The sequence below is a fragment of the Scleropages formosus genome, chromosome 12 (genome assembly GCF_900964775.1).
Source record: "Scleropages formosus chromosome 12, fSclFor1.1, whole genome shotgun sequence".
NCBI lineage: Eukaryota > Metazoa > Chordata > Actinopteri > Osteoglossiformes > Osteoglossidae > Scleropages > Scleropages formosus.
The window spans coordinates 14,832,629-14,859,325 of NC_041817.1; the positions used below are offsets into that span (position 1 = coordinate 14,832,629).

Consider the following 26,697-nt stretch of genomic DNA (forward strand, 5'->3'; position numbering starts at 1 on the left):
GTCACCATGTGGCCACTATAAAATTACCTTAAAATACATTGATTTCCTCCCCTGAACAGATTTAAATTTGTTTTGTGAAACCACCCTGTTAATTGGGTGACTTATACAGTGGTCAGATTACAGCTATTATAAGAAGGGTGCACCTAAAACCACTAAAACACCACAAAGAAGGCATAGCAAGTGATAAAATTATCACTGACATTAATAATTATTGCACAGTAGCTGGTTTGCATTTGAAGAAAATTATTTCTCAAAACTATACTGTTATATGTTAACGAAGTTTTAGATAGCAGTCAAATTCAATGTAAAAACACCACCCAAACTACAATGATGTGGAAGAAAGTCATCTGCTCAAGTTGAAGTTCAGCAGAACAAGGTAACAGAAAAATGCTCACACCCCGGTTCACATACCCTTGGTATAATGATACCCACTTATCCAAATTGTTACTTCACTCATCCAAGTTGGCACCACTCACCTTCGTGTGTTTTGGGTGATTTTTGAGTGAGCTTGTATCAATCCTGAAAGAGAACTTAGTTTTTCCAGTTATAAATGATGGAATAGCTTCTTTGGTATGGCTTTTTTATAGGTATGGGACAAAAGCAGCCATAACAACTATTTTAATTTCAGGTACTGTGTGAGGCCAATATTTCCAGGTCACGTGACCAAGGGCATGGGGGAGGGTATCTCACAGTGACCAGCGCAGAGGTGAATGGCCAGACTTTGACCTCACAATGGACATACAGGGAACAGTGCAAGTTAGGCACAATTCACCATGTGGCTACATGTCCTCTGTCTCTCGCTGGTGCTCTCCAGCTCCCGTTCGGCCTCAGGTAATAGATTGCTTCTATGCAAGTGTTGCAGCTGTTGGGTTTGTGTATTTCTATTACTGTATTAGCTTAAATACCAGGAACAAATTGCACATTTTGCTGAGCTCCTGTCTCCCGTGACACCTCCCTAGTGTTCCTCGGCCGGAACGAGGCCCACGGCCTCCTGGAGCGAGTCAGAAGGGCCAATTCAGGCTGGTTTGAGGAGCTGAAGATGGGGGACTTGGAGCGCGAGTGCCTGGAGGAGAAATGCTCCTATGAAGAAGCTCGCGAGGTGTTTGAGCACAAACAAATTACGGTAAGATCAAATGCACGGTGTTAGCAGGTATGTTCTCCAGTTAATCTGTTCTTACTGGAATGGTTTTAAACAACAGATATTTCACAGATTTGGGGTTTGGATTTCATCACTAATTTTACCCCTCTGGCTTCAAAAGTAGCATTCTCTTAGATGAGAACCTTGATTCAATGGGATTGCTGCATCTTTTGGCAGGAAATTATCCAATTTACACAGAAGTGTGACTGTTTTCTACATCGATTGTTGTTTGAAGGTGTAAAGTCAGACTATCATACAACAGCCCATGCAGAACACACTCTCAGTTCTAGCTAATCTGATCAATTTCCTGCAGGATGTGTGAAAAGTGCCTAGATACCTTGGTGGTGTTTTAGAGCAGGTAGGTGGATATAAAGGGATGCAGTGTGGGGGGCCAGGAACCCCTTGTCATTTTTCTCCATGACTGATTCATGAATGAAGCGGAAGTGGAAGCATAGTGTATTCAGCCAGTGCTTCACATCTCCAGAACTGCTTGGTGGGTGTTGAGTTCAAGTCCAGCTTGGGGGTGTCTGGAGTTTGCATGTTTGCACCCCCAGACATGCATATAAGAAAGCACTGGCAAATCACTTCTGTTCCTCCCTGCCTCGTAAACCACGCAAGTGGTCACTATGAGTTGCGGTCAACTCAACCACTGATCATAAATGCTTTTCCATTTAACTGTGTTTTTAGACATTAAGCAAGAGAAACCAGTACTGCAGTTTGACTAGAGTTTGTATAAATGTCAGAGATCTAAGTTTTACAGTAAACACTGTTTTTCCTTGACAGCAGTGTTGTAGTTGACAAGGTCTTCAGATCTATCCAGTAACTTGCTGTAATTAACACTGAGAAACAACTACAGTATTTCTAAAATATTTTGCATCTTTAACAATTCAGATATCTCATTTGATCTTTTTAAATCAGAAGCACACCAATTCCTTACTTTAGATTGAAACATTTTTGAATTCTTTGACTTTAAATCATCTCCCCTGTCTAAAAATCACTTCTATGGAAAGTATTTATTATTCCACTTAATGTGGAATTGAACTTGTCAATTTTCTACAGTGAAACAGAAGAAGTGTAACATAAGGCTACCATTTCAGATTTCTATTTTCCCTCTACAGGATGAGTTTTGGAAAACATACAATGGTGAGAATTCCTTTATGTCTTTTTTCCCCATTGGCAGAAAAATACTGATACATCCATCCCTCAAATAATGGAGTTAACTTAGGTGATATCACCCTATTTGTGAGGGGGACTAAATTACCATTCTTAAGAAAACAGTCAGTTCCTGGATGAAAAATATGCTACCTAAAATTAAACACAAAAATAAAAGGTACTTTAATTAATGAAAATGACAATGCCTGCGTATTTTTTACAATTTGCTGTAACAAAAATTCTTTACTTACCTTTTAATCTTATTCATTCACTATCAATAACCATTTTTCCAATGCATGGTTGCAGTGGTCTGGATTTTTCTGATATTTTTAAACATGGTGAGGTCTTGCTGTAACATTCTTTTTCTTTCAGTTGTAGACCAGTGTCATTCCCATCCATGTCAGAATAATGGAACCTGCACCAGCCAGTCCTCATCCACCTACACATGTCTCTGTCTCCCGGGTTTCAGCGGCCGAAACTGCGAACGGGGTAACATCTCCTGTTGTACCGTGTCCACCCATCAGCAATAAGCAAAATATATTCACATACAGTACCATTAAAATATCCAGTGTCAACCACTAGTACTGATCTTGAATTCAAGGTTCAATTTATTTTGCAGTTTCATTTATTTCTCTAGTACGCTCCCCCGAAGTCTTGGTACATAACCTGAGTATAGGCACAGTATAGTATCATTATTTACGCATTTTATTTATGTATGTAACCTTCTAACATGAATTAAGTTTATCTGAAAATATACTTTGTTACATGAAAGGTACAATGATACATTAGGCTTTATGCTGGTGGAATTAATCATTTAAACATCACTTAATTCACTTAACTTTTGATAACTGCTTCTCATGATCGGGGTCACAGTGTTCCAGAGTCTATACCAGGGTAACTGGGTGGAAGGCTAGGGTGATACATCCTAGATGGGATGCCAGCTCATCCCAGCATAAACACACACATTCACACACCACAGACAAATTAGTGTCACAAATTCACCTGAACTCCATGTCTAGAACAAAACCCACAAAGATGTAGGGAGAAAATGCAAATTCTACACATACTGAGCTAGATTCAAACCTATGTCTGAAGAGCTCAGGCTCTGTGATGCAGCAGTGCTACCTGCTGCACCACTGTTCTGATCACAGAATTCCATCTGTAAAATTCAAATGGTTATAAATGAGTTTAATTTCTGAGACAGGACTCCATCCATACGTTCATTGATGAGGACAACAGTACTGTAGTGTATAGAATAGCCGAAAAAACCCTTCTCCACCTCCTTGCTGCCATATGTAGTGTTCAAGGCTACACCTGACAACTGCCTGCACCTGAATGGGGGTTGCGAGCACTTCTGCCATGAGGAAGGAGGAGGGCGTCACTGCTCTTGCGCTGATGGCTATGTCCTGGACGCAGATAAGCAGAGCTGCTTGTCACAAGGTACTGAAGTTAAGCACAGATTTAAATTCAGACACAGCTCGCAGCACTGCCAGTATCCGCCGTCCCGCAAAGCTGTCACAGACACAGAACTTAAGCGACAAAAGTAAACTCTTGGCTTTTCAGGATCTGTAAAACCGACCAGTTCTTAGCTAATATAATACTGAGGATTTATAATGATATTAAAAAATAAAAGTTTGCATGTTGCTTGTGTGATTGACTGCACATGTGGTCATTACACCAGTAGCGTTGCAGCAGTTATACAACAGTAGCCTTTCTCTCCCAGAGCGGTTCCCTTGTGGGAAGATCCCAATCCTGCAGGATACACATCCAAAGAAGGGAGACCACCCAGAAGACCCTCGTGGCAGAATTGTTGGGGGAAATGAATGTCCCAAGGGACACTGCCCCTGGCAGGTACAGCATCATGTTCTGTGTGTGTGCAACATTGTGAACATATATCTCTATAAACTCCATTATGCATGTATACAGTATATAATTTTACAATATGTATATATATAGTTATTGATCTCTGTGTTTGCTGATACCCATCAATCTATATTTTTTTCACTCTTATTACTTAAGATAGAATGGTAGATGCAACATGACTAATCTGTATCTATCAAAATCGCCACAATGAATTGTGACATTTTGCCAGCAGTGACACAGATTTGTTCTTATGTCTTATTTCTTATATTAAGTGTACTTACAGCCATGAATATATATAATTTTCAACTGAAATCATATTTGCAAGTACCATGACAGTATTTTTCTGTCTTCCAGGTTCTTCTGAAGTACAAGGGCAAGGGCTTCTGTGGGGGAATAATATATAAACCCCTGTGGATCCTCACTGCTTCACACTGCCTTGAAAAAATGGAAACTGAGCATCTTACAGTAGTTGCAGGTGTGCGGTAAATGCTTAGTCTTTGTAATCTGTAACAACTGGGTGATTTGATGTCACATTTTGCATTATATTCATGCATCTGTCCATCAATTCTCAAGAACCGCTTGTCTAGTGTAGAGTTGTGTTTTACCCTGTCGCAGGAGCAGAGGGCACAATACACTGGCCAATTTAGAGTCTGCAGTTCAGTGGAAATGTCTTTGGACTGTACATATATCACTCGATAACTGCTTCTCTTAAGGTACTTGGCTAAGGATGTTATACTGTGGACAGGACACCAGTCCATCGCAAGGTAGCCACACGTTTATTCACTTACACAGTCACATACTTGGGGCAGTTTAGAGTCACCAGTTTACCTGAAACACGTCTTTGGCCTGCGGGAGGAAACCAGCTCACCCAGAGGAGACTCGTGTGAAGATGGCGAGAACATGCAAACTCCACAGAAACTGGGACAGGATTGAACCTAGGTCCACTCGTACGGCCCAGGTGTTGTGCGGCACCCGTGCCATTTGCTTCACCGTTGTAAATTTATATCTATATATAAATGAGTAATATATATAAAATATATATTGCTCAATTGCTTTCATCATGAAATGAGTGGAATGCAAAATACTGTTACATGTGCTTCATGAGTTCTACACTTCGGCGTGATGTGATGAGGCTATTTCTGGTTTACTCTGTCGAACAGGAGAACATGACATTGACGTGATCGAAGGTTCGGAGCAGACCGTAAAGGTAGCTCAAATTATAACGCACAAGAGCTACGTGTCCAAGACGTCAGACAACGACATTGCCCTGCTGCGATTGAAGGAGCCCATAGTGTACTCGCCATTCGCCGCACCCGTGTGCCTGCCCCAGCGGGAGCTGGCAGAGCGCGAGCTGTGGGCCGTAAGCCTCCACACCGTCAGCGGATGGGGCAAGCGCAGCGAGGATGGCCCCACCTCCCGGCTCCTGCGCAGGCTTCAGGTGCCACGCATACGCACGCAGGAGTGCGTGGAGAACAGTGGCGTCAAGATCACCATCAACATGTTCTGTGCTGGATATATCGAGGGCAAGCAGGATTCGTGCAAGGGTGACAGCGGCGGGCCCCTGGTCACGCAGTACAGAGACACCTGGTTCCTCCTGGGTATTGTCAGCTGGGGGAAGGGCTGTGCCCGCCCAGGGAATTATGGGATATACACACGGGTGTCCGTCTATGTGGACTGGGTCCGTAAACACACGGCACCACCTGACCAGAACTCGAATTCCACTGTTGTTACCGCGCGCAAAGTCAATCACACTGCCGTCTGAATCAGAAAAGCCTGAACAGTTCTCACCCACATAGCGCTAAATAAGTGCTCCACATTACCTCGCCAACATCCTACAGACTCACCCACGTTTCCAGCATAACTTATTTTGTACGTTATGTGCCGTCTAACCGTTGTTTTTGCACTTCATGCAGATTACAATTTTTTTCAGGACACGGGTCACATTTTGTGGGAGTTTATTCAAATCATTTTCTCTGTAAAATGAAGCTGTAAATCACTTCATTCTTTAATGCCTTTTTAAACTTCAGCTCATCTAATAATTTCTCTGCAAGCACATACTTAAGCAATGTCTTATTTTGTAAGGTGCGGGTTTTGTTCTGACAATTTGTTCCGTGAGCAGTTCCCTCGATGTTGCAATTCAAATTTGTTTTAAAGCCAAGTTTGTTGCTTGAGAGTCTGCCTTGAATTGAATTGTATTTGTCTTTGTGCATTATGCATTTGTCTTTATGTATCCATTTTGAGTCAAGTTTACACATTAAAAGAGCTTCAGGAGTTCATTGGAAGTCGCTTTGAAGAAAAGTGTCTACTAAGTAAATAAATGTAAATCCATGTAAATGTTTTCCAGAGTTGTTAAATTTTTATTTTCAAAATTGTACATTTCATTCACAATAAGGGCAAGAAAGAGCTTACTCACATTTAGGTCTTTGTGAGTTACCTCCATCCGTTGCTCAAGAATAACCACTTGTCCAATAGAGGGTTGCAGTTACCAAGAGTCTATTGCAGAAGTATAGGTTGTGTGGGTGGGTACACCCCGGATGAGGTGCCGGGGCAATCACACACTCAACTGACACTGGGGGCAATTTTGAATCACCAGTTCGCCTTGCATGCATTTTTAATGTAAGAGAGAAGAAACTATTGGCTGAATTGAGACCTGGAACAACAATATTGCAGGAACATCTGGAAATAGATGAGAAAACACTAACCAGTGGTGCCAGCAAAGCTTACACAAGGGGAGAGCAAGTTACTTTTTCACTAGCACAGATGTATTGACTCATTTCGCTGAGACTTTTTTCCAACACGACTCATGATGATCTGCTCACTTATATGACCTGGTAGTTTTAAGCCATAGCAGATTTTTGGGGTAACAGTGTTATTCAAGGGTACCACAACGGGAGGTGGGATTCACACCTGCCACCTTTGCAGCTTTCACCACTGCACCAACCACTGATGGAGACCATCTACTAGCATGTATGATTAGGGAAATGACGGGATATTGAGCGTCCCTCATCTCAATGCATTTGAAACATTAATAAAGCTTATTTTCCATTTCCAACATCTGAAACTCAGTTACAGTGTAAACAAAGCATAGAGCACGAGTGCAATATTTACTCAAGATTCTTTTCAGTCTATCACATGATTCCTGACGTGAAACTCGAGTCCATGGAGGTCAGTGACAGGTCCAAGTCCTTTAACTCCTGTAATCCTGTGTTGCACAGTCTGCTGTTGAAAGTGAAGTGGAAATGTCTCCTTCTGCCTCTTTCTTCTTCCTCCTGGTGCTTCCCTGGGTTGGAGCTGATGGTATGTACATTTGTTGTGTCAAAATGCCATACATTGTTCCTGAACTGACATCTGACATGGACAGCTGGGATGCATAAGGTGGGAACATGGTAAAAATTCATCTGTAAAATCAGTTAGGTGCTGGAAAGTGTGATCATATTGAAGGCAGCCAGCGTAGGGTGTTCAGTCAGATGAACTCATGTCATTATCAGAAACAATCAGCATTAATCACAAAAGAATATTCCTTTATGAACCTTAGCACCTCTTGTGTAGCACCTCTTGTGTATTTACTACATATAATGTCACAATATGCATTTATATTGTTATTGATCTCTGTGTTTATTTACATTGTCAATTGTTGTCAAATCTTCTTGTTATTACATATTTATGCCAAGGACAATATTTAAAAAAGAGAGGAACATAGTGAACGCAGAACAGCCTCTTATTTTGTCCTGATTTACAGATTTGTCACATAAACATATCCAGCGTTTGTCAACTTCTGGCCACATTCAGTTTCTTTGCAGTCTGATAAATGTGTAAAAGCATGATGACACAGGCACTGGCGGAGGTGTCACAAGTAGTATTGCTCAGCAAGAAATGCACCTACTTGTATATGTAACTGGTAGACATCCCTTAAATTACGTAGAGGTTAAGTTCTAAAAAGCCTGAATAGATTTAATAACGTCTCTCATGTGCACTGAAAACTTTCTTCGTTTTCCTGAAAGTCTGGCTATTTTTCATTTTCATCCTACTTTAACTTTATCATTAACAGCTTCTCCCTCTCATTTTTGCCGTAAGTGTTCATGAGCTCTTCCAGGGCCCACATGCTGCTGCACCGCTCCAGGAGGGCCAACAGTGGGTACCTGGAGGAGCTGAAACAGGGTAACCTGGAGCGAGAGTGCATGGAGGAGATGTGTAATCACGAGGAAGCCAGGGAAGTGTTTGAGGACGATATCAAGACGGTAACAAATACTGTTTCTTTTTCTAAAGTGACAAAAATCCATTTAGTTGGGACAGCTGGTAGCGTAGTGGTTAGGGCTATTGCCTTTGGACCCAAAAGTTGTAGGTTTGAGCTTTACCTCCAGTTGTAGTACCCTTGAGCAAGGTACTTACCCTAAATTGCTCCGGTAAAATTACCCAGCTGTATAAATGGGTAAATAATTGTAACCTCAACACTGTAAGTCACTTTGGAGAAAAGCATTAGCTAAATGTAATATAGCTGCAAGGTTTTGTTGCTATTGAAGAGTTTTCTGTTTTATGATGTCTCATAAATTTTAGTTTTTGGTAAAGAAACATAATCCAAGAATATAAGAAATAATCTGTTTTTCTTTTTCACAGGAAGCGTTTTGGACAAGCTACATTGGTAAGTGTGTACTTTGCATTGCATTGTTTATTATGATGAGTAATTACTCATCGTGGAGGGCAGTATTTGCGGTGCAAAATTCTTATATATTGGGGCATACACTCAAAAAAAGGAACTAAAGAATGGACAGCTGTGGGTCCACATTTTAGAAAATTTGTACTTACACAGGTTCATGTATTAAAATAGCCACGGCTGATACTCGCCTGAAGAGAAATTTGAAGAACATTTACTGGTTACTAGTTTTACTGGTAATTTAATACAAATATGTGTTTGTACAGTTAGTACAGTGTAGTAGGAACAGAATATGAGATGTCCTGTTACAGTTCTGCAATACATCCCACTTTTTGCTATTATTACATGTTTTCTTCTTTATTTTTTATCTCTCAGGTAGTCATCCGTGTGACGCAAATCCATGTCTCAACAATGGAAGCTGTATTTATTTTGAAAAAATGTACCTATGCCAGTGTCTTGACGGCTTTGAGGGGAAACACTGCCAAGAAGGTAGCCGCAAACTACACTGGCTGTACAACTTACAGAACACAGCCAGGACTGTAAATCTGTTTATGACTGAATTTCTTCAAAGTCACTTTTACCATTAAATAATAATTAATAAAAGCAACATAAGATAGACATCCCTCCATTTAGTCACAAGCTAGGTTTTGGAAAAACATCAAGTAAAGCTACACACACCGGCCACTTTATTAGGTATACCTTGCTAGTACCGGGTTGGACCCCCTTTTGCCTTCAGAACTGCCTTAATCCATTGTGGCATAGATTCAACAAGATGCTGGAAACATTCCTCAGAGATTCTGAGCCATATTGACATGATAGCATCACGCAATTGCTGCAGATTTGTCGGCTGCACATCCATGATGAGAATCTCCTGTTCCACCACATCCCAAAGGTTCTCTATTTGATTGAGATCTGGTGACTTTGGAGGCCATTTGAGTATAGTGAACTCATTGTCATGTTCCAGAAACCAGTTTGAGATGATTTGAGCTTTGTGACATGGCGCGTTATCCTGCTGGAAGTAGCCATCGGAAGATGGGTACATTGTGGTCATAAAGAGATGGACATGGTCAGCAACAATCCTCAGGTAGGCGGTGGTGTTTAAACGATGCTCAGCTGGTACTAAGGGGCCCAAAGTGTGCCAAGAAAATATCCCCCACATTATTACACTACCACCACCAGCCTGAACCGTTGATGGAGCCATGCTTTCATGTTGTTTACTCCAAATTCTGACCCTACCATCTGAATGTTGCAGCAGAAATCAAGACTCACCAGACCAGGCAACGTTTTTCCAATCTTCTGTAGTCCAATTTTGGTGAGCCTGTATGAATTGTAGCCTCAGTTTCCTGTTCTTAGCTGACAGGAGTGGCACCTGGTGTGGTCTTCTGCTGCTGTAGCCCATCTGCTTCAAGGTTTGACGTGTTGTGTGTTCAGAGATGCTCCTCTGCATACCTCAGTTGTAACGAGTGGTTATTTGAGTTACTGTTGCCTTTCTATCAGCTCAAACCAGTCTGGCCATTCTCCTCTGACCTCTGGCATGAACAAGGCATTTTCTTCCACAGAACTGCCGCTCACTTGATATATTCTCTTTTTCTGACCATTCTCTGTAAACCCTAGAGATGGTTGTGTGCGAAAATCCCAGCAGGTCAGAGGTTTCTGAAATACTCAGACCATTCCGTCTGGCACCAACAACCATGCCACATTCAAAGTCACTTAAATAACCTTTCTTCCCCATTCTGATGCTCAGTTTGAACTTCAGCAGATCGTCTTGACCATGTCTACATGCCTAAATACATTGAGATGCTGCCATGTGATTGGCTGATTAGATATTTGCGTTAATGAGCAGTTGAACAGGTGTACCTAATAAAGTGGCCGGTGAGTGTATAATGATTCTCTAATAGTTATATGAATTGTAGGAGCCTTGTTTTTTATTGTGTTAACATGTCAGTACAAGTTGCATTGTATTGAATGGATACATCTGTTACTATTACATGACAGTGCAGATCCAAGGTATGTCGATCCATAACAATATCACAAATGTTTTTGTGATAAAAATTAAGTGACCAGCAGGATATGTGTTCAGAAACATACAATTAAATGACCTGCAACTGTCTGAACCCTTTTTGAAACAGCCTTTAAGGACACCCTGCAGTGCCGGTATCTGAATGGAGGCTGTGAGCACTTCTGCGAGGCTAAAGGGCACCAACACAAGTGCGAGTGTGCTGAGGGCTATACTCTTGGAAACGATGGGAAGAAGTGCAACCCTCAAGGTTTATGATCTTCCCAGTGGTGAAGCTGTCTTGGAGTAGCTTTGCTGCACTTACCAGTCAAGGAGACTATAGTGAAGAGAAGAGTCATTGAAGTGCATTAATGGTTGAAGACCCTTGTGCTTTGCCACAGCCTATACTTCTCCAAATGTCGTACAGATATTGTATGAGGTCGTTCACAGTTTTTGAGATTTCTGCGCTCAGACTTTTTACTGCAGCTATTCCAAAGTAAAATAATGAAATGTATGGTACTGGGGCACCACACCTCAGTTGAGTCTGTAACCTTCAGGTGTAGAATTGTGCAGTCTTATCCCCAGTGTTTTTTGCTGCCCTCTTTTTTTCAAACTCCTGATATTATAGTCCTAATATGCAGTTTATGTTTATGATTTCTCACCAGTGTGTTGTATCTATGAAAAATCACTGAACGTGTAGTCAGTCAGATAGTGTTGAACATCTGTGTGTTTGTGCCCCAGTGCAGTATCCCTGTGGTAAAATAGCTGTCTCAGAGCTGACAAAACATCAAACTGACAGACCAGATCTTAGGATTGTGGCTGGGGACCAATGTCTCAAAGGGCATTGTCCATGGCAGGTATACAGCATTCTCATTGGCTCTCTCGTACTCTTCATTGTTGATTCATATTAATTCCTCACCTCTTGCCCAGCTGGGCAAAAGCTGCAAAACATTTTCTGGTCTTTAACTTTAAGGCAAGATACATCAGCCTTTGCATTCATTCATTTTAACTCATACCACTACAAAGCAAAATGCCATTCAAAGTCTTACTTCAAAAAAGTAGTCAAGACCTGAGTTTTAGTGGAAATCACTAAAACCGACCACTTTTGGCAAAAGTGTCCAGGTTCTGCAAGAGAGACAAAAAAAACATTGACTGTTATATAATTCCTCAAGCTGTCACAAGAGTACAAACATATTTACGACTAGTGCTGCCTCAACTTTCTTATGAGAGTCATTAATGTCATTGGCTTGGTCTTGGTTTCAGGTTCTGCTGGAGCACAAAGGAAAGAGTCTTTGTGGCGGGGCCATAATTAACACTGAATGGGTGATCACCGCTGCTCACTGCTTGAGCAATCGAAACGTCAAGGATCTCAAAGTGGTAGCAGGTGTGTCATGCACATATGTTTGTGTGTGCACGTGTGTGAGTGTGAGGGTATGTGTATGTGCTTGTGAATGTCTTTTGGTCTATTTGTTAATGGTCTGTGAAAATGGCATATCTATTTCCTCCCAGGGGAGCATAACTTGGACTTGGAGGAGGGATCAGAGCAGCGGATTCCCGTTAAGCAGGCAGTTACTCATGAGCATTACAATGTGACAACAGGTGACAGCGACATTGCCCTGTTACGCCTGGAGAGCCCCATTACGCTGTCACCTTATGCTGTGCCAGTGTGCCTCCCGCACCGTAAATTTTCAGAGACAGAGCTGTCAGCAGTGCGCTTCTCCACTGTTAGTGGCTGGGGCAGCCGCACCGAGGGGGGCAACATGTGGCCCGGTGCTTCTTCTTCCACACTGGCCTCGCCTATCCTGCGCAAACTGCTAGTGCCTGTGTTGTCCTCTGAAGAGTGTGCATTGAAGAGTGGGATCAACCTCACGAGTAACATGTTCTGTGCTGGCTACTTTGAGGGGAGCAGCCAGGGCGCCTGTAGGGGGGATGACGGGAGCCCCCTGGTCACACAGTACAAGGACACGGTCTTCCTCACTGGTCTTGTGGGTTGGGGAAGAGGCTGCGCCCATCCAGGGTACTATGAGATATTTACCAAGGTGTCAAACTTCCTGGACTGGTTGAAGGAGAAGATGAACACCAACACTGGCATCCTACAGCAGAATGAAGAATTTCCTATGTTTGACTTGGAGCATGCACTAGAGCGCAGGAGTGTACTCGGGGCTTGAGGATTAGCCTTGGTTTCAGGAGTAGTCTACAGGACACAACACTGAGATGCAGATTCAAATGATTTTTAAAAAGTTCATTGAAATTGGAATAAAAATTCAAAATACAAAAGTGTGAAAATATAAACTTGTGTCATCGTTAATTAAGATCATGAGTGCCTGTGTGCATGGATCTCGCATGAGTTTCTCTGGACATGTGCAAAATGTGTAAGAAAGCTCAGATCACCTGTAAAAAATGCGGCTATGGCACAGAGGGACCTAAACTGAATTTGTCCGAGAAGTCTTTCCATTCAGAATGAACATGGGTCTGAAAGAACACGGAAATGCAACACACATACATTTGCACAACACATCACTGTGGCTTTAGTCATTGCCCAATACAGGTCATGTGATCTTCTTGGCCCTGTATTTACACAGCTCTCTTGCTTTCTGAGCAGGGTCCAACACAAGTTCAGAAAGTTTCATTGGCAGATTGAGTGATGGCAAAGCCTACTTCCTGAGTCTGTGGAGGACAGACAAGAGATTTGGTCAAGCTTCTGCCTCTCTTGCTTGCTCACTCGTTCCCTCTTCTTCCCTCCCCATTCGTCCATCTATCCTCCAATCCTATGATCTCTCCTGCTTCTCCCCTCCTTGTTTCCCTCTCTCTCCTTGTCAGCAGAGCAGGTCAATGACTTCTCCCAGTTGCTCCATGCCTGTTCTCCTGCACTGGAGAGTGCAATATTCCAGCTGAAGAGGCTATGACACCTTTTACCCAAACCTGTCTTCTCCTCCTGTTGCTCTCCTGGGTTGGAGCTGAGGGTAGGTAATGCCATTGTGCCAAGATCTTGAACACTGCTGAAAGACACTAATAGCCATTAATGTATAGCCTGCAATGTAGAAGAAGAGCATAATGTGAATAAGGCCGAGAACAGCAATTTCACGGACCGCAAAGTCTAGTATTGCAAACATCGAAACATTGTTTTAGTGAGGTCAGCAGTGATTATTCTGTCAATTCGTAGTTAAACAGGCTTCAAATGTATTCTAAATTGGAACGTTAAGACAGAAATTACACTGTTTCTTACATAAGGAAGCTGGTGGAGCTGAGAATATTAACGTGATTTTGTTTCTGTGTATTTAATGTAGTTTAATTTATTAGGGGCCATAAGACATATACATAACACCGCAACATTTCATTTTTCAGTCGGCACAACTGTAGTTCAGCTCAGAAATCTTTAGTAGACCAGTGTCTCTGACATGTATAGTGATATCTCATAGTAATATGCCAAAGGTTGGACTTGTTTGTCACCATTGTTTTTTGACTTGTTGCTGGTTGCTATATTTTTAGTGGGCTATCATTATGTGTAGGATTAAGAGGATAGTATAAAGAGTTGGTTTGAGACAGAAGATGGGGATGTTGACTGCTGACTCCCATGGACTCAGTCTTCCTCCAGAGCCAGGATGCCAGCCAGGTGCTCAACCGGAGGCGGAGGGCCAACAGCCCCTTTGAGGAGTTTCGTAGTGGAAATATGGAACGGGAGTGTGTTGAGGAGAGATGCGACAGAGAAGAAGCCAGGGAGATATTTGAGAATGAAGAGAAGACGGTAAGCATTATATCCATCTCCAGGATTTAAAAAAGTACGCGACGTGAGGAAGGGTGGAGACACAGGCAACATGTTATGAATTGCATCACATGCTATAGGATTCTCATGCACAGCCTGATGCTTAGACAACTCCATCTAACTGAAATTTTTTAGGCAAATATGCTTGCTTAAATCATTGGCCTTTATATTTACGGATTTTCAATGCCCAATGTCTCAGAATGCAAACTCAGGTCCTTTGACTAACCACTGTAAACATAGTTTATGGTGATCATCATGAGCTCTAAAGTTTTGCACGTTACATTAAGATGTATATCATTATACAGATGGTAAAACTTGCAAGACATGTAAATTTAAGCCTGCAGATTCATGTCCTCTCTTAAAGCCTTTCTAAACACAAATACTTATAAATTTAACCAGTTCTGTTTAGAGGAGCCACAACACTGAATTATTGACCAAAGGTTATTTATCAGAAAACACTTACTTTGAAAAGCATAGTCAGTATTACAGTGATAGATGGGAACATTGAAGAATGTAGTCCACAATAATGCAGACTGGTCACTCAACACCTGAAAATTGTAGGTCACTGAAGAAATCCTTCCTCCACTCTCATATCCAGTCAAATTACAGACAACTCCACTGTTCAATAAAAACACTGAAAAACAGAAAACAAGGTACATTTGGTGAAGAGGTTCCAGCATTATATTATCCAAATGGCTCCATTGTGCAAGCAGCAAATGATGCATTCCCCCCTAAACTGGGGACTGGAAGGAACAAGTTCCATGACTGAAATTGAAAGACCACATAGTTGGGATCATGATTTACAACACTTTAGATAGGAAATTGTTGATCATGCTGATAATGAGAATTACAAACACACTTGGAAATTACTAAATCTTTTAGTAGACAATGTGGTTTAAAAATCACCAGGTTATGCTCAGTTGACTCAGAGTATTATTACTGATTTGTTGAGTAGCTAATGCATTTATGGAAAGCAGCTTGCAGTGTTGGACCATATGGGTATTTTACTGGAGCTGCTATTTTATCGGAACAATTAAGGATAAACAAGTCGTTCAGATACTGCAACAGCAGTGAGGAGAGAGAAGCTTGAAACCATCAGAATACAAGCCTATCTTTCTATATTTGTTGCCAGGAATATTTAATCGGATTTAAATTTTTATACATTCATTATTTTTTCTTCTTTGAAAATCCATCCTCTGTCTAACATGAACACTTTCAAATTTGCAAGCACAGCATGTGCTACACGAGTGATATTATACTTGTTCTCTAATGTAGTCATATTGTTTATCTCTCTATATTTTTTCATTCTAGAATGAGTTCTGGAATGTCTACTTTGGTAAGATTTAATTTCTTTTGATATGTGGGCTGCAGATGTTGAGTTGTTGTAACTTCCGTAGGTTTAATTTGTCAGCATCATGGCAAAATTAATGAAATGTTTGCTTTTGAGGGGGCAGCATGGCGGCACAGTGGATAGCACTGGTGCCTGACAGCTCCTTGGGAGACATGACTTAAAATCTGGCTCTATCTGTGTGGAATTCATGTGTATTCCCTTGGTTTGTATGAATTTCATCCCACAATCCAAAAACAAGTATTTTAGGTGAATTGGTGACTATAGATTGCCCACGGTGTGTGTGCCTCTGAGCAAATGAGTGTGTGTGATTGCCCGACAATGGACTGGCATCCTGTCTGCAAGGCACCCTGCCTCATGTCCTATGCTCCATCCTATAGACTCCAGACCATGATGTAATATATTTATAAGTGTTTGCTGAAAGGATGAATATCTCTGATGAAGGAAGTCTCATGCAGAATCCATGTGTGACTCTAGCAGTAACTGATTTAGTGATGTGTTTTCATCACAAGTTCGTGTGTCCCTCTACATAGATGGGGATGCCTGTGTTTCTCAGCCCTGTATCAATCACGGTGTCTGTAAGGATGGAATTCCAGGATACACTTGTTTCTGTCGTCCAGGCTTCCAGGGACATAACTGCGAAATCGGTAAGGCTGCATTCGCTCATCTTCCATCACACTTCATAAACACTCTCCATCAAGATCTTGTTTCTAAATCTATAGCGCCTCATCCAGTTAAGGCCAAGCACTGGGTAGCATAATTTCACAACTGCTGAACAATTGTGTAAGCTAGTGTTACTAACCTTGCTACCATATGCACCTTCAGTAATACCGGAGCTTTGCGAGAAAAACAACGGAGACTGCGAACATTTTTGTAATGTGGAGAAAAACAAAGTTCGCTGTTCCTGTGCAGACGGCTACTACCTTGGAGATGATGGAAAGTCATGTCGGTCCAATGGTATGAGAAAGAAAGTCTGGTACCAATACAATAAAATACATCAACGTGCCTACATCATTGCCCGTTATTTGAATGCATTTGATGTCTTTTATGTTTTCCTTATGCTATTGTGCTTTCTTTATTATCCTAAAGCTCAATAAATAAAATTTTAGGGAAAAAATTACATCATAATTTAATTTTAATAAATGCATGAACAAATATATATTTCGATGGTGTGGTACGTGAACCTTTTCATATATTAAACATTAAAATTGCCCTTGACAAAATTTTCTCTAAAAATACCGAAAACAGATTATAAATAGGCGCTTAGGAGAAAGACTGCGGTATTTGTCATCTTTTCAGTTCCGACAGCCATTATTTCTGGAAAGCCGCGTGTTTGCATTTATCTCATTTTACAGAGCTGGCCATATGAGCACATCCAAACTGACGTTACTTTTTCCATTGCAGAGGTCTTCAAATGCGGTGCTATAAAATCTAAGAAGAGTCGAAGCATTTACATTTATAGGCAACATGAAAACGGGACAAAAAATGACAACGTTAACGGGACAAACAGTGTCTTTAATAACACCGCAGAAACGAATGACTATGATGAGTCCTCGTCCCGCATTGTCAACGGAGAGCAGTGCCCACCTGGAGAATGCCCCTGGCAGGTACACGCTATCCTTTTCTGTATTCATGCTTGTGTAAAGCAGTCGTATTCAGCATTACCAATACCTGATGCTGTCACTACACTGTCTGATTTCCTTTTTAATTATGGGATGTAACTAAATCCAGGTTCAAGTTATCAGAAGAATGACAACAAAAACTTTTCCCATATCAGGCCCTCCTGATGAACGAGCAAGATGTTGGGTTTTGTGGAGGAACCATTCTCAATGAGTATTTTATCTTGACTGCAGCACACTGCATGAACCAGTCACGGTCCATCTTTGTCATTCTAGGTACGTGGAGAACTTTGACCATCTCTGTGGAAATGACAGAGTATGTTTGAAAGCCGCAGTAGTAACAGACTTGTGACGAATTTGCAGGAAAAAATCTTTGGCTGTTTTATGTAAAATGTTTTATGTAAAAGGCTCTAGTGTCCAATCCTGTTCCTTAGGACTGTGTGTTTGCTGATCCTTGAATTCTTTTGTAAGGGAAGTATTTTCTATTTTCAAGTGAATGAAGAACCAGTTGTTTTAAGCTGTTTTGCTGTATTTGTTCATTTAGTCTTTCATGGAAGATAGCATATGTGTTTTCAAATTTTTTTTTATGTTAGGTTTGAGCTGTGTCTATAAATACATGCTTCCCTCTACTGTTACAATTACATTGAAATACAAATATAGTATTATAAATGTATAAAAATACAAATGTGTATGATTTTGGGCATGATCTGAGGGGTGGACGTGAGATCTGGATGGAAGGCCATCATTCTGTAACGCTTAGCACAGGGCATTCATTGTGCTAGCTCCCTCATATGTTACCCAACCGTAAGAGCCACACTTGTCTAAGTTCATTTGACTGTATTTTAACTAAGAATTAAACAGTCAGAGAATCAAATTTCAAAGCTGTGCTTTGAAAAAAATTCCATCGCTGACGTGATAATACGTAACAAACTTAAACATTCTATAGTGGTATTACTGTATCTCTGCAGAAGCGGATATTAGTTTCATTTATTCATTCAGCTTACATTACTCAACTACCAACAAAATGTTATTATTAATTAGGATTATTATTATTATTATTATTGTTATTATACTATTATTACTGTTAGTAGGAGGGGATGTGGTGGCGCAGCAGGTGTGGCGGGTCCTGCTCTCTAGTGGGTCTGGGGTTCGTGCCTTGTGATGGGCTGACCCCCCATGCTGGATGCGTCCCCTCCCCCTCCAGCCTTGCGCCCTGTGTTGCCGAGTTAGGCTCTGGTTTGCCGCAACCCCTGCTCGGGACAAGTGGTTTCGGACAGTGTGTGTGTGTGTGTGTGTGTGTGTGTGTGTGTGTGTGTGTGTGTGTGTGTGTGTGTGTGTGTGTGTGTGTACTGTTATTACCCATATATACAGATGGGTGAAGTTTTAGTGGAGCAATTCAGGGAAAGTATCTTAATCGTCTTGATCAAGGTTACTGCAGCAGGGATGGGATTTGAACCTGGGTCCTTCAAGCAGAATGTAACCACTACAGCTAATCACTACACTACCTGCTGGCTTTTGGTACAAGGAGGCTTGTACAGCTAATGATTTTTCTTCATTTGGTTTGTTTCCCTCTTTTTCCTGCAGGCGAGATCGACACAAAGGTCAATGAAAGCCGCGAGGCCATTCACGAAGTGGCCCAGGTCCTCACCCACAAACAGTACGTCAGAGAAACATACCACAACGACATTGCGCTCATCAAGCTGCAGAAGCCGATCAAATTCACACCCTTCATCTTGCCAGCCTGCCTCCCCGAGGCTGACTTTGCAGAGAAGGTGCTGATGCGGGAGGATTACGGGATGGTCAGCGGCTTTGGTCGGCTGCGCGAGGGCGGTGTCCAGTCCACTGTGTTGATGAGGCTCAGCGTGCCTTACATCAGTCGGGCTGTCTGCATTGAATCCAGCAAGTTCAAGGTCACCAACCGAATGTTTTGTGCGGGCTACGATGAGGAGGAAAAAGATGCTTGCCAGGGGGACAGTGGTGGCCCCCATGTTACACGTTATAAGAGCACATGGTTTGTGACAGGAGTGGTGAGCTGGGGGGAGGGTTGTGCACGGAAGGGGAAATATGGCATTTATACACAGGTATCCAAGTATATCCCCTGGATCAGATACGTCATGAAAAAGTTCTAGTTTTGTGCTTTGTATCTGGCAGACTCTTGAGAAATTGTTGCTGAAGAATTCCACAAGCTAAATGATATTCAGAAAAAAGAATAAAGATGATTTATGACTAATTTGCTTGTTTTTCTTCATCTTCGGATGCCACTTATGAACAAGTTATTACCAAGCTTTAAGAAAAGTATGTGCCATGGAAAATTGTAGGGATCCTATGTAATTCAGAATGTTCCTATTCAGTTTTAAAGAAGCACAATGTACGGCTTGTTCTTGCGATGTAGCAAAAAAATGACAAAATTAAGGGGTTACACATGAGACAAAAACATATGCATTTCTCTATTAAATTTTCTTCACCTAAATGCATTTGATGTTTCAAATATTCTGTAAATATGTGTGTTCTTAGGGGGATGTAGTGGCGCAGTGGTGCAGTGGCTTTGACTGGGTCCTGCTCCCCGGTGGGTCTGGGGTTCGAGTCCTGCTGGGGGTGCCTTGCGATGCACTGGTGTCGCATCCTGGGTGTGTCCCCTCCCCCTCCAGCCTTACGCCCTGTATTGCCGGGTTAGGCTCCGGCTCCCCGTGACCCTGCTCGGAACAAGTGGTTTCAGTCAGTGTGTGCGTGTTCCGAAAACCTACGTTAATTCATTGAGCAGACACTTTTCTCCCAAGCGACGTACATCACATAGAGAACACAATGAGTGCTTTACATCAACTTGGATGCAGACATGTGATTCTAAAGTACAGTTAACTGTTACATTCCACCATGTGAACCAGTGCACATCCCACGAGTAGCTGCATAAAGGTTTATCCACTGTTCAGCCATTTCTGATCACAGAATTGTTCAACTTTTCCCTGTACTTATAAATGTGTTTGATGCTCTGTAGCAACACCTTGCTCAATTTTACAGTTCTGCTGCTGAAAACAATCTCAAATCTCAAACTTCAGTTCCTAGCACTTTCAAGTTGGAATGTCCCGCGCCTCGTTGGTTGGGTACACTTGGTGGCAAGATGCTGCAAATCTCAGTTCCTCATTCAGCAGTTTTCACTCTTGTTCTTAATAGCTCAGCAAAGTTCCCACCACTGACTGGTATTTCTTTACTTGTGACAGTAAGATTAGTGCTGCCAAAATGCCACTAGCTGAACAAAATCCTTTTTTTTTTTTTATTAAGTTCAGTTAAGAAATCAACATGGATTTTTGTGTGGATGCGACCAAGTAATTACTACAGATCTCAGGCGCACAGTCCATAAAGCCTGTGGGATTATTTAACCCCAGTTCAGAACCAGGGTGCAGAAAGAAATGAGAGAGAAAATTAGCAATAACTGTATGTGTTTCATCCGTTTAATTTTCATATGTACGATACATTCAGGTTGTTTAAATGTCTTTTGCTCTGTCTACTGCTTTAAGCCAGTTTCATGGATGTGGCCATGCTGGGAGAAAAAAAAAAAAAAAAAAAAAAACAAACAATACTTACCCGCTCAGTTGGAATCTGACCTCCGAATAAAACTTCTTCACAACACTCGATAAAGGGGAGACTGGATGTTTATTCTTCGCTGTTTGCAAGACTGGAGTCCACCTCTAAAAAACTGTTTGTCTGACTGAAGTCCAGCGCTGGGGTTGTGTGTTTACATGCCTGTAATCATGAGGACAGGGCATTCTGCTGCATCATTCCAGTGTTTTCTACAGCGCACCGGCACAGAAGTGCTCTCCCTCCTTCCGGAATTCCAGCAAATGTAAATGTTGCTCCAGCAGTGCTGCTCAGTATATCCCTTTTTCAGTCTGCTGCTGCCACCGGTTGCTACATCCGTCACAGGACGCACCGTTCTGCGAGGATAATAGCACCCTTGTGCACGTTTTGGCCGGATCAGAATGTATTGTACTACTCGGACCGTTCTTTATACAGCTATTGACTGTGGAATGTGTTCTCCAAAGAAACGTGTTCTGGAAAGAAATCCCATGATACCTGTCCTACCGCACCTCAGTTTTGCAATGATCGCCGTTCTGCAAATTCCCGGTCTTGTTGGGGGGTGTGGTTTGCCGCTCCTGTGAATCGGGAACGAGCGTTCATGTTCTCGGCACCTCCTGCGTGTTTGCGAGCGAGATCGGGTTTTCTGACCCACGGAGGAAGAGCTCAGTTCACCGTTCAGATCGACATGAGGCTGTGGATTGGGTGCGTGTCCTTGTTTGTTCTTGCCGACTTCATTTGTACTGACAATGACAATACAGGTAAATATCCTTGTTCGTTTGCTCCAGACACGATTCGAACGTCTGCCTTGTATGTTAGATACTGAGTGGATGTACAAAAAGTGTTCGCGGTCTTTTCTCGCGCTCTGTGGCCGTGACTCTGTGTTTCGTGTCACGGCGAAGGCTTTCCTCTGCATTACCACGAAACATGAAAAAATAATAGTATAGTTACCAAAAGTGTTTTCTCAGATGGGTTCAGTTACACGGTCAAAATATCAAATTAGATTCAGGGCCTTATTTTTATTTCTCCTCCAGCAAATCTGACAAAATGTTTTCTCCACTTCATCAGCTTAATATATAATTTTGTTACTGACATGTATATTACTCCACCAGTGGAGGCTTCTGCTTTGCTTACTGATTAGGCCCAAACAAACCAACCAACCAACCAACCAACCAACACCTACAACCGCTTGTCCCAAGTGGGGTCGCGGCCAGCCGGAGCCTATTCCGGAGACACAGGGCGCAAGGCTGAAGGGGGAGGGGACACACCCCGGACGGGACACCGGTCCACCGCAAGGCACCCCAAGCAGGGCTCAAACCCCAGACCCGCCACTCAACGGGCACTGGCCAAACCCGCCACGCCACCACGGTCCCCGCAGGCCCAAACAAATGCCATAATAATTCAGATAAATCAAGTGACAACTACAAATGAGGTGAAGTATTGTCTTTCCACTTCCACAGTTTTCTGGCATCCCCGGGATGCCAACGCCGTCTTAGTGCGACCAAAGCGGGCTAATTGGTACTTCTTCGAGGAGATTTTGCAGGGAGACCTGGAGAGAGAGTGTTACGAGGAGAGCTGTAGCTATGAAGAAGCCAGAGAGGTCTTTGAGAACGTGCCAAAAACAGTAAGAAATGAGTCGCTTGACCCATCAATAACTGACAAAAAAAGAGTGAATCGTCATGATATTAAAGAAGCCAAAGCTGTTTGTTGTCCTCCACTTGTTGGCCAAAGCTGTCCATTTAGTTCTCTTCTGTTCCAGCTCTCCTGCTACAGTTGAATGCTCATTAACATTCTGTCTTTGTAACTGGCGCCTGCCTTTCCGTTTCACGTGATTTCATCTCTTTCTCCAAAGAATGCCTTCTGGACGGTATATTATGGTGAGTTTTATTTAAGGCTTTTTTCAAAGATGCGTAAGACTGAGAAGATACGGCTCATGTCACCTCACTCGTCACTGCAGATGGGGACCAGTGTAAACCCAACCCCTGCCTCCATGGTGGGACGTGCACTGACCAGATTGGGTTTCACATCTGCAACTGCACAGAAATGTACAGAGGGGTGAACTGTGAGAGGGGTAAGCAGGAGGCCCAGGGTCCACTAATGATGAGGATGGCCAGTGACTGATTTTAGGGAAAAAAGACATATCTTTTTTATCATATCACTTATTCATTGTTGTCAGGCTGAGGTTAAAAGATAGATTAGATAGATAGATAGATAGATAGATAGATAGATAGATAGATAGATAGATAGATCCCACAAGGGAAATTATTATGTTACAGCAGCAGAATACAGGTCTTAAAATACTTGCAATATAAAAAATATATTCCGATAGTGAGGCCGCTGCTACCATAACATACAGAACAGCTGTTTGCTATTCAAATAGATTTTGTGCTATGGGGATCTTAATGTCAGTCTTAACATGCCTCTCGCCCTCTGTTATTTTTTGCAATTTTATTGGTGTCTCTCTGTGTCTGTTTGTAGACGTGTCCCAATGTGAGCCTGATGGGCCGCTGTCCTGTGACCACTTCTGCCAACCCTCATTCGACTCGTTCCGCTGCTCCTGTGCAACGGGGTACACCATCCACAGTGACGGAAGGACCTGCCTGCCGCAAAGTACAACACTGCAGGCACATACATGCAGACACACAGTTACTCAGCACATGAACATGTACACTTAGCCATACGTGCCTGTGGGTGGACTTACTTAACCGTGGAAACGTGCATTCACGCGTACCTATACACGCGCACATCTGTCCATATAGAGTATGCTTGGGACTATCTATGCAGAAAGATAACATGATTCTGTTACTTCTTCATCAGATCCAAACTCCTGTGGGAGGGCACTAGTACTGGGGCAGAAGAACATCAGCGATATGATCCATCCATGGAGAAACCTCTGCCCTCACAGGAGATGTCCATGGCAGGTGGGTGATGAACATTTTAAAGTTAATGCATATAGTCCATATGATCCGAATCAGCATGTGGCAGTGTCTCAGTCAAAATTCATCCTCTGCGCAGGTCAGTTTGACTGATGAAGCTGGAGAGGAATTTTGTAGTGGTGTCATTTTGGGTCTTCGTTCTGTCCTGACTACTGCCAGATGCATCTCCCAGATGAAGAGCTTCCTTGTGGCTACTGGTGAGTCATTGTATTTCTTCATTTTCAGATAAACCTCCCATATCCAGCTGAAATGCTCGGTGTCCTGTGATCCTATTGCACAAGTTCTTTTATGCCCCATAGGATCATCTGAAGCAGGAAGTTCAGGAGGCCAGGTGCACTCAGTGTCGAAGATCTATGTCCATGAGGGATACAAACCTCACAAATGGGCAGATGACCTAGCTTTCCTACAGCTGCGTGAACGCATTCAGTTTGGCCGTTCTGCCTTCCAAGTATGCGTCCCAGAGAAAGACTTCGGCGAGAATGTGCTGATGAAAGAAGGTCAATCCGGCCTGATGGGGAACATGAAGCGCAGCACAGCTGGAAATGGTGCTCACACTTCCAACTACATGCCTTTGGAATTGTGCCGGTCAAGGCTCAATCACACGATACCACTCACTAACAAGATGTTTTGCACAAACAGTCCAAGTGTGACCGCGAGCGATGGGGATACTTGTAACTTTCTGCCAGGGACACCCATCGTTTCGGTGAAAAAAAACACAGTTTTCCTCACAGGCCTGCTCATCCCATCTCAGGTTCACAAATGTAGCCTAAGCTACACCTTCATCAAGCTCTCTCGGTATCTGTCTTGGATTCAGCAGCACTTGAAACGCATTGAGAAATGACCACTGTTGGTGTGTGCCTGCACATTTTAATTTGGTCATTCAGTGGACTTCTAAAGAAAATATTCTCTTATAGCATATCTCCTCTGTTACTCCCTTGACTTGCTTTGGAAACCACACGAGCGGTCACTATGGTTCAGGTTTGACTCGGCACCTTGCATGCATGCATGCATAGCACATCTCCATCTTCTCTGAACGTCCAAATGTCCCAAAACCATATTCGCCGAGCATCAAAATGTAACAGCATTTAGACCAAACCTCAGAATTCTCTATAAAACACACCAGTGTTCTATGACAGTCCTATAAGGTTTGAAAAGCTCAAAAAAGTCCACCAACAGCTGCATCGTACATACTGTCTAATAAACTCGTTTTGGACAAACTAAGTGTGAAGGTAATATTCTTATACTTTATATTCAGCATGTTTCAAGACATTTCTCAGATGCGCATGTGATTTCTCTGTCTCACTTCAGTATACAGGCTTCCCTTGTATAACGAAGGCTCCTTTTACAATTCCAGGTTACAAGCACATATAATTTGTACTGGCAAAATCAAATAACAAGCTGTCAGCTCCCACTTATAAGAAACCAGTTACAAGAACAGATATTTTTCTTAAAAATACAAGCCTTGGTGACATCAAGCAGCACAGCCTGAAGGGCATAGCTTCTCCTGCAACTGTAAGATGTCAAATACTGCATTCCGGTCATAAGAATATATGAGTAATCTTATGATTCTTCATCATCTATAAAAATAATGAGCATAAAGTTAAGAAGTTTTAAAGAAAGTAAGGAAAGATTTATGATACTTTACAAAGAGCCCAGCAGAGTGGGTTTACAAGCATTATGAGTGATTACAGTAATTAGGAGAATTTCCTGATTAGATAGTGACACAATAATAAGTATTTTATATCATGCATTTCAACACAGCCTCTTAAAGCACTTTACCTAAAAATAAAAAATTAAGATATGGGCTACAACTGCAAAGCAATTATAATAAAGACCAATGTTAACAAAATATGGACAACACAGCAAAATGAAAAAATAACAGGTTTTATGATAGCAACAAAAGAACTGAACCTATTCATTATTATTAACCACTTGTCCACTGTGCTGCTCCCAAGCGTAGTAGTTAGAACTACTGCAATTAGACCGAAAGGGCGCAGGCTTCATTCCCATTTCTGGCTGCAGTACCCTTGAGCAAGGTATTTACCCTGAAATTGCTCCAGTAACATTACCCAGCTATGTAAATGGGTAAATATTTATACATACCTTAACATTGTAAGTTAATGTGGAGAAGAGTACCATCTAAATTAATAAATGTAAATGAGGAAGGGTATGCTGGACACAAAATTTTGAACATGTGGGTCTTAGAACAGGGGGTGCGGTGGCGCAGTGGGTTGGACCGCAGTCCTGCTGTCCGGTGGGTCTGGGGTTCGAGTCCCACTTGGGGTGCCTTGCGACGGACTGGCGTCCTGTCCTGGGTGTGTCCCCTCCCCCTCCGGCCTTACGCCCTGTGTTGCCGGGTAGGCTCCGGTTCCCCGTGACCCCGTAAGGGACAAGCGGTTCTGAAAATGTGTGTGTGTGTGGGTCTTAGAACTGGATTGAAAAGTATCTATAGCACTTCTCATATAGTGGGGTTTTTACATTTTCTGTGTTTCAAAGATAAGACAGGAGTTTTGTACGCGTTGTGAAAAGTGGGTGAACATTTCGTGGCTCAAGAATCTGTCATTTTTACTATTTACCTTAATGGTAACAGAGTTCTTTACAATAATTCTCTTTATGAGCTGATTTTTAGGAATGAATTACACTGATTATAAGAAGGAAGGC

General features: G+C 42.3%; 4 protein-coding genes across 6 annotated transcripts; all 4 read left to right on the top strand.

Annotated features, from left to right (window-relative positions):
* The first annotated feature begins 750 nt into the window (after positions 1-750).
* Positions 751-26,279, top strand: LOC108937781 (coagulation factor VII-like). Of its 2 annotated transcripts, XR_003798028.1 has the most exons (10): positions 751-831; positions 960-1,123; positions 2,257-2,281; positions 2,663-2,779; positions 3,590-3,730; positions 4,014-4,141; positions 4,508-4,628; positions 5,314-6,393; positions 6,859-6,860; positions 26,247-26,279. XR_003798028.1 is itself a non-coding variant. In XM_029256608.1 (8 exons), exons 1-8 carry the CDS (start codon positions 774-776, stop codon positions 5,913-5,915), a joined length of 1,356 nt encoding a protein of 451 aa, XP_029112441.1. In that variant the 5' UTR covers positions 751-773; the 3' UTR covers positions 5,916-6,460. The 2 variants fall into 2 exon arrangements, 1 of the variants encoding a protein (XP_029112441.1); XM_029256608.1 differs by lacking the exons at positions 6,859-6,860; positions 26,247-26,279 and having other exon boundaries at positions 5,314-6,460.
* Positions 7,353-13,042, top strand: f7i (coagulation factor VIIi). Its single transcript, XM_018758544.2, has 8 exons — positions 7,353-7,450; positions 8,228-8,391; positions 8,768-8,792; positions 9,180-9,293; positions 10,934-11,071; positions 11,542-11,657; positions 12,064-12,184; positions 12,310-13,042. The coding sequence occupies exons 1-8, from the start codon at positions 7,393-7,395 to the stop codon at positions 12,966-12,968; spliced, it is 1,395 nt and encodes a 464-aa protein (XP_018614060.1). The 5' UTR covers positions 7,353-7,392; the 3' UTR covers positions 12,969-13,042.
* On the top strand, positions 13,412-19,760 carry f10 (coagulation factor X). The gene is made up of 8 exons (XM_029256606.1): positions 13,412-13,763; positions 14,385-14,545; positions 15,875-15,899; positions 16,445-16,558; positions 16,737-16,868; positions 17,316-17,518; positions 17,689-17,806; positions 19,115-19,760. The coding sequence occupies exons 1-8, from the start codon at positions 13,703-13,705 to the stop codon at positions 19,657-19,659; spliced, it is 1,359 nt and encodes a 452-aa protein (XP_029112439.1). The 5' UTR covers positions 13,412-13,702; the 3' UTR covers positions 19,660-19,760.
* On the top strand, positions 21,626-25,253 carry prozb (protein Z, vitamin K-dependent plasma glycoprotein b). 2 transcript variants are annotated; one of them, XM_018758556.2, is made up of 8 exons: positions 21,626-21,861; positions 22,561-22,724; positions 22,953-22,977; positions 23,058-23,171; positions 23,579-23,710; positions 23,918-24,021; positions 24,116-24,233; positions 24,336-25,253. In XM_018758556.2, the coding sequence occupies exons 1-8, from the start codon at positions 21,702-21,704 to the stop codon at positions 24,875-24,877; spliced, it is 1,359 nt and encodes a 452-aa protein (XP_018614072.1). In that variant the 5' UTR covers positions 21,626-21,701; the 3' UTR covers positions 24,878-25,253. The 2 variants fall into 2 exon arrangements, with proteins under 2 accessions (XP_018614072.1, XP_018614081.1); XM_018758565.2 differs by lacking the exons at positions 22,561-22,724; positions 22,953-22,977.
* Positions 26,280-26,697: the final 418 nt, after the last annotated feature.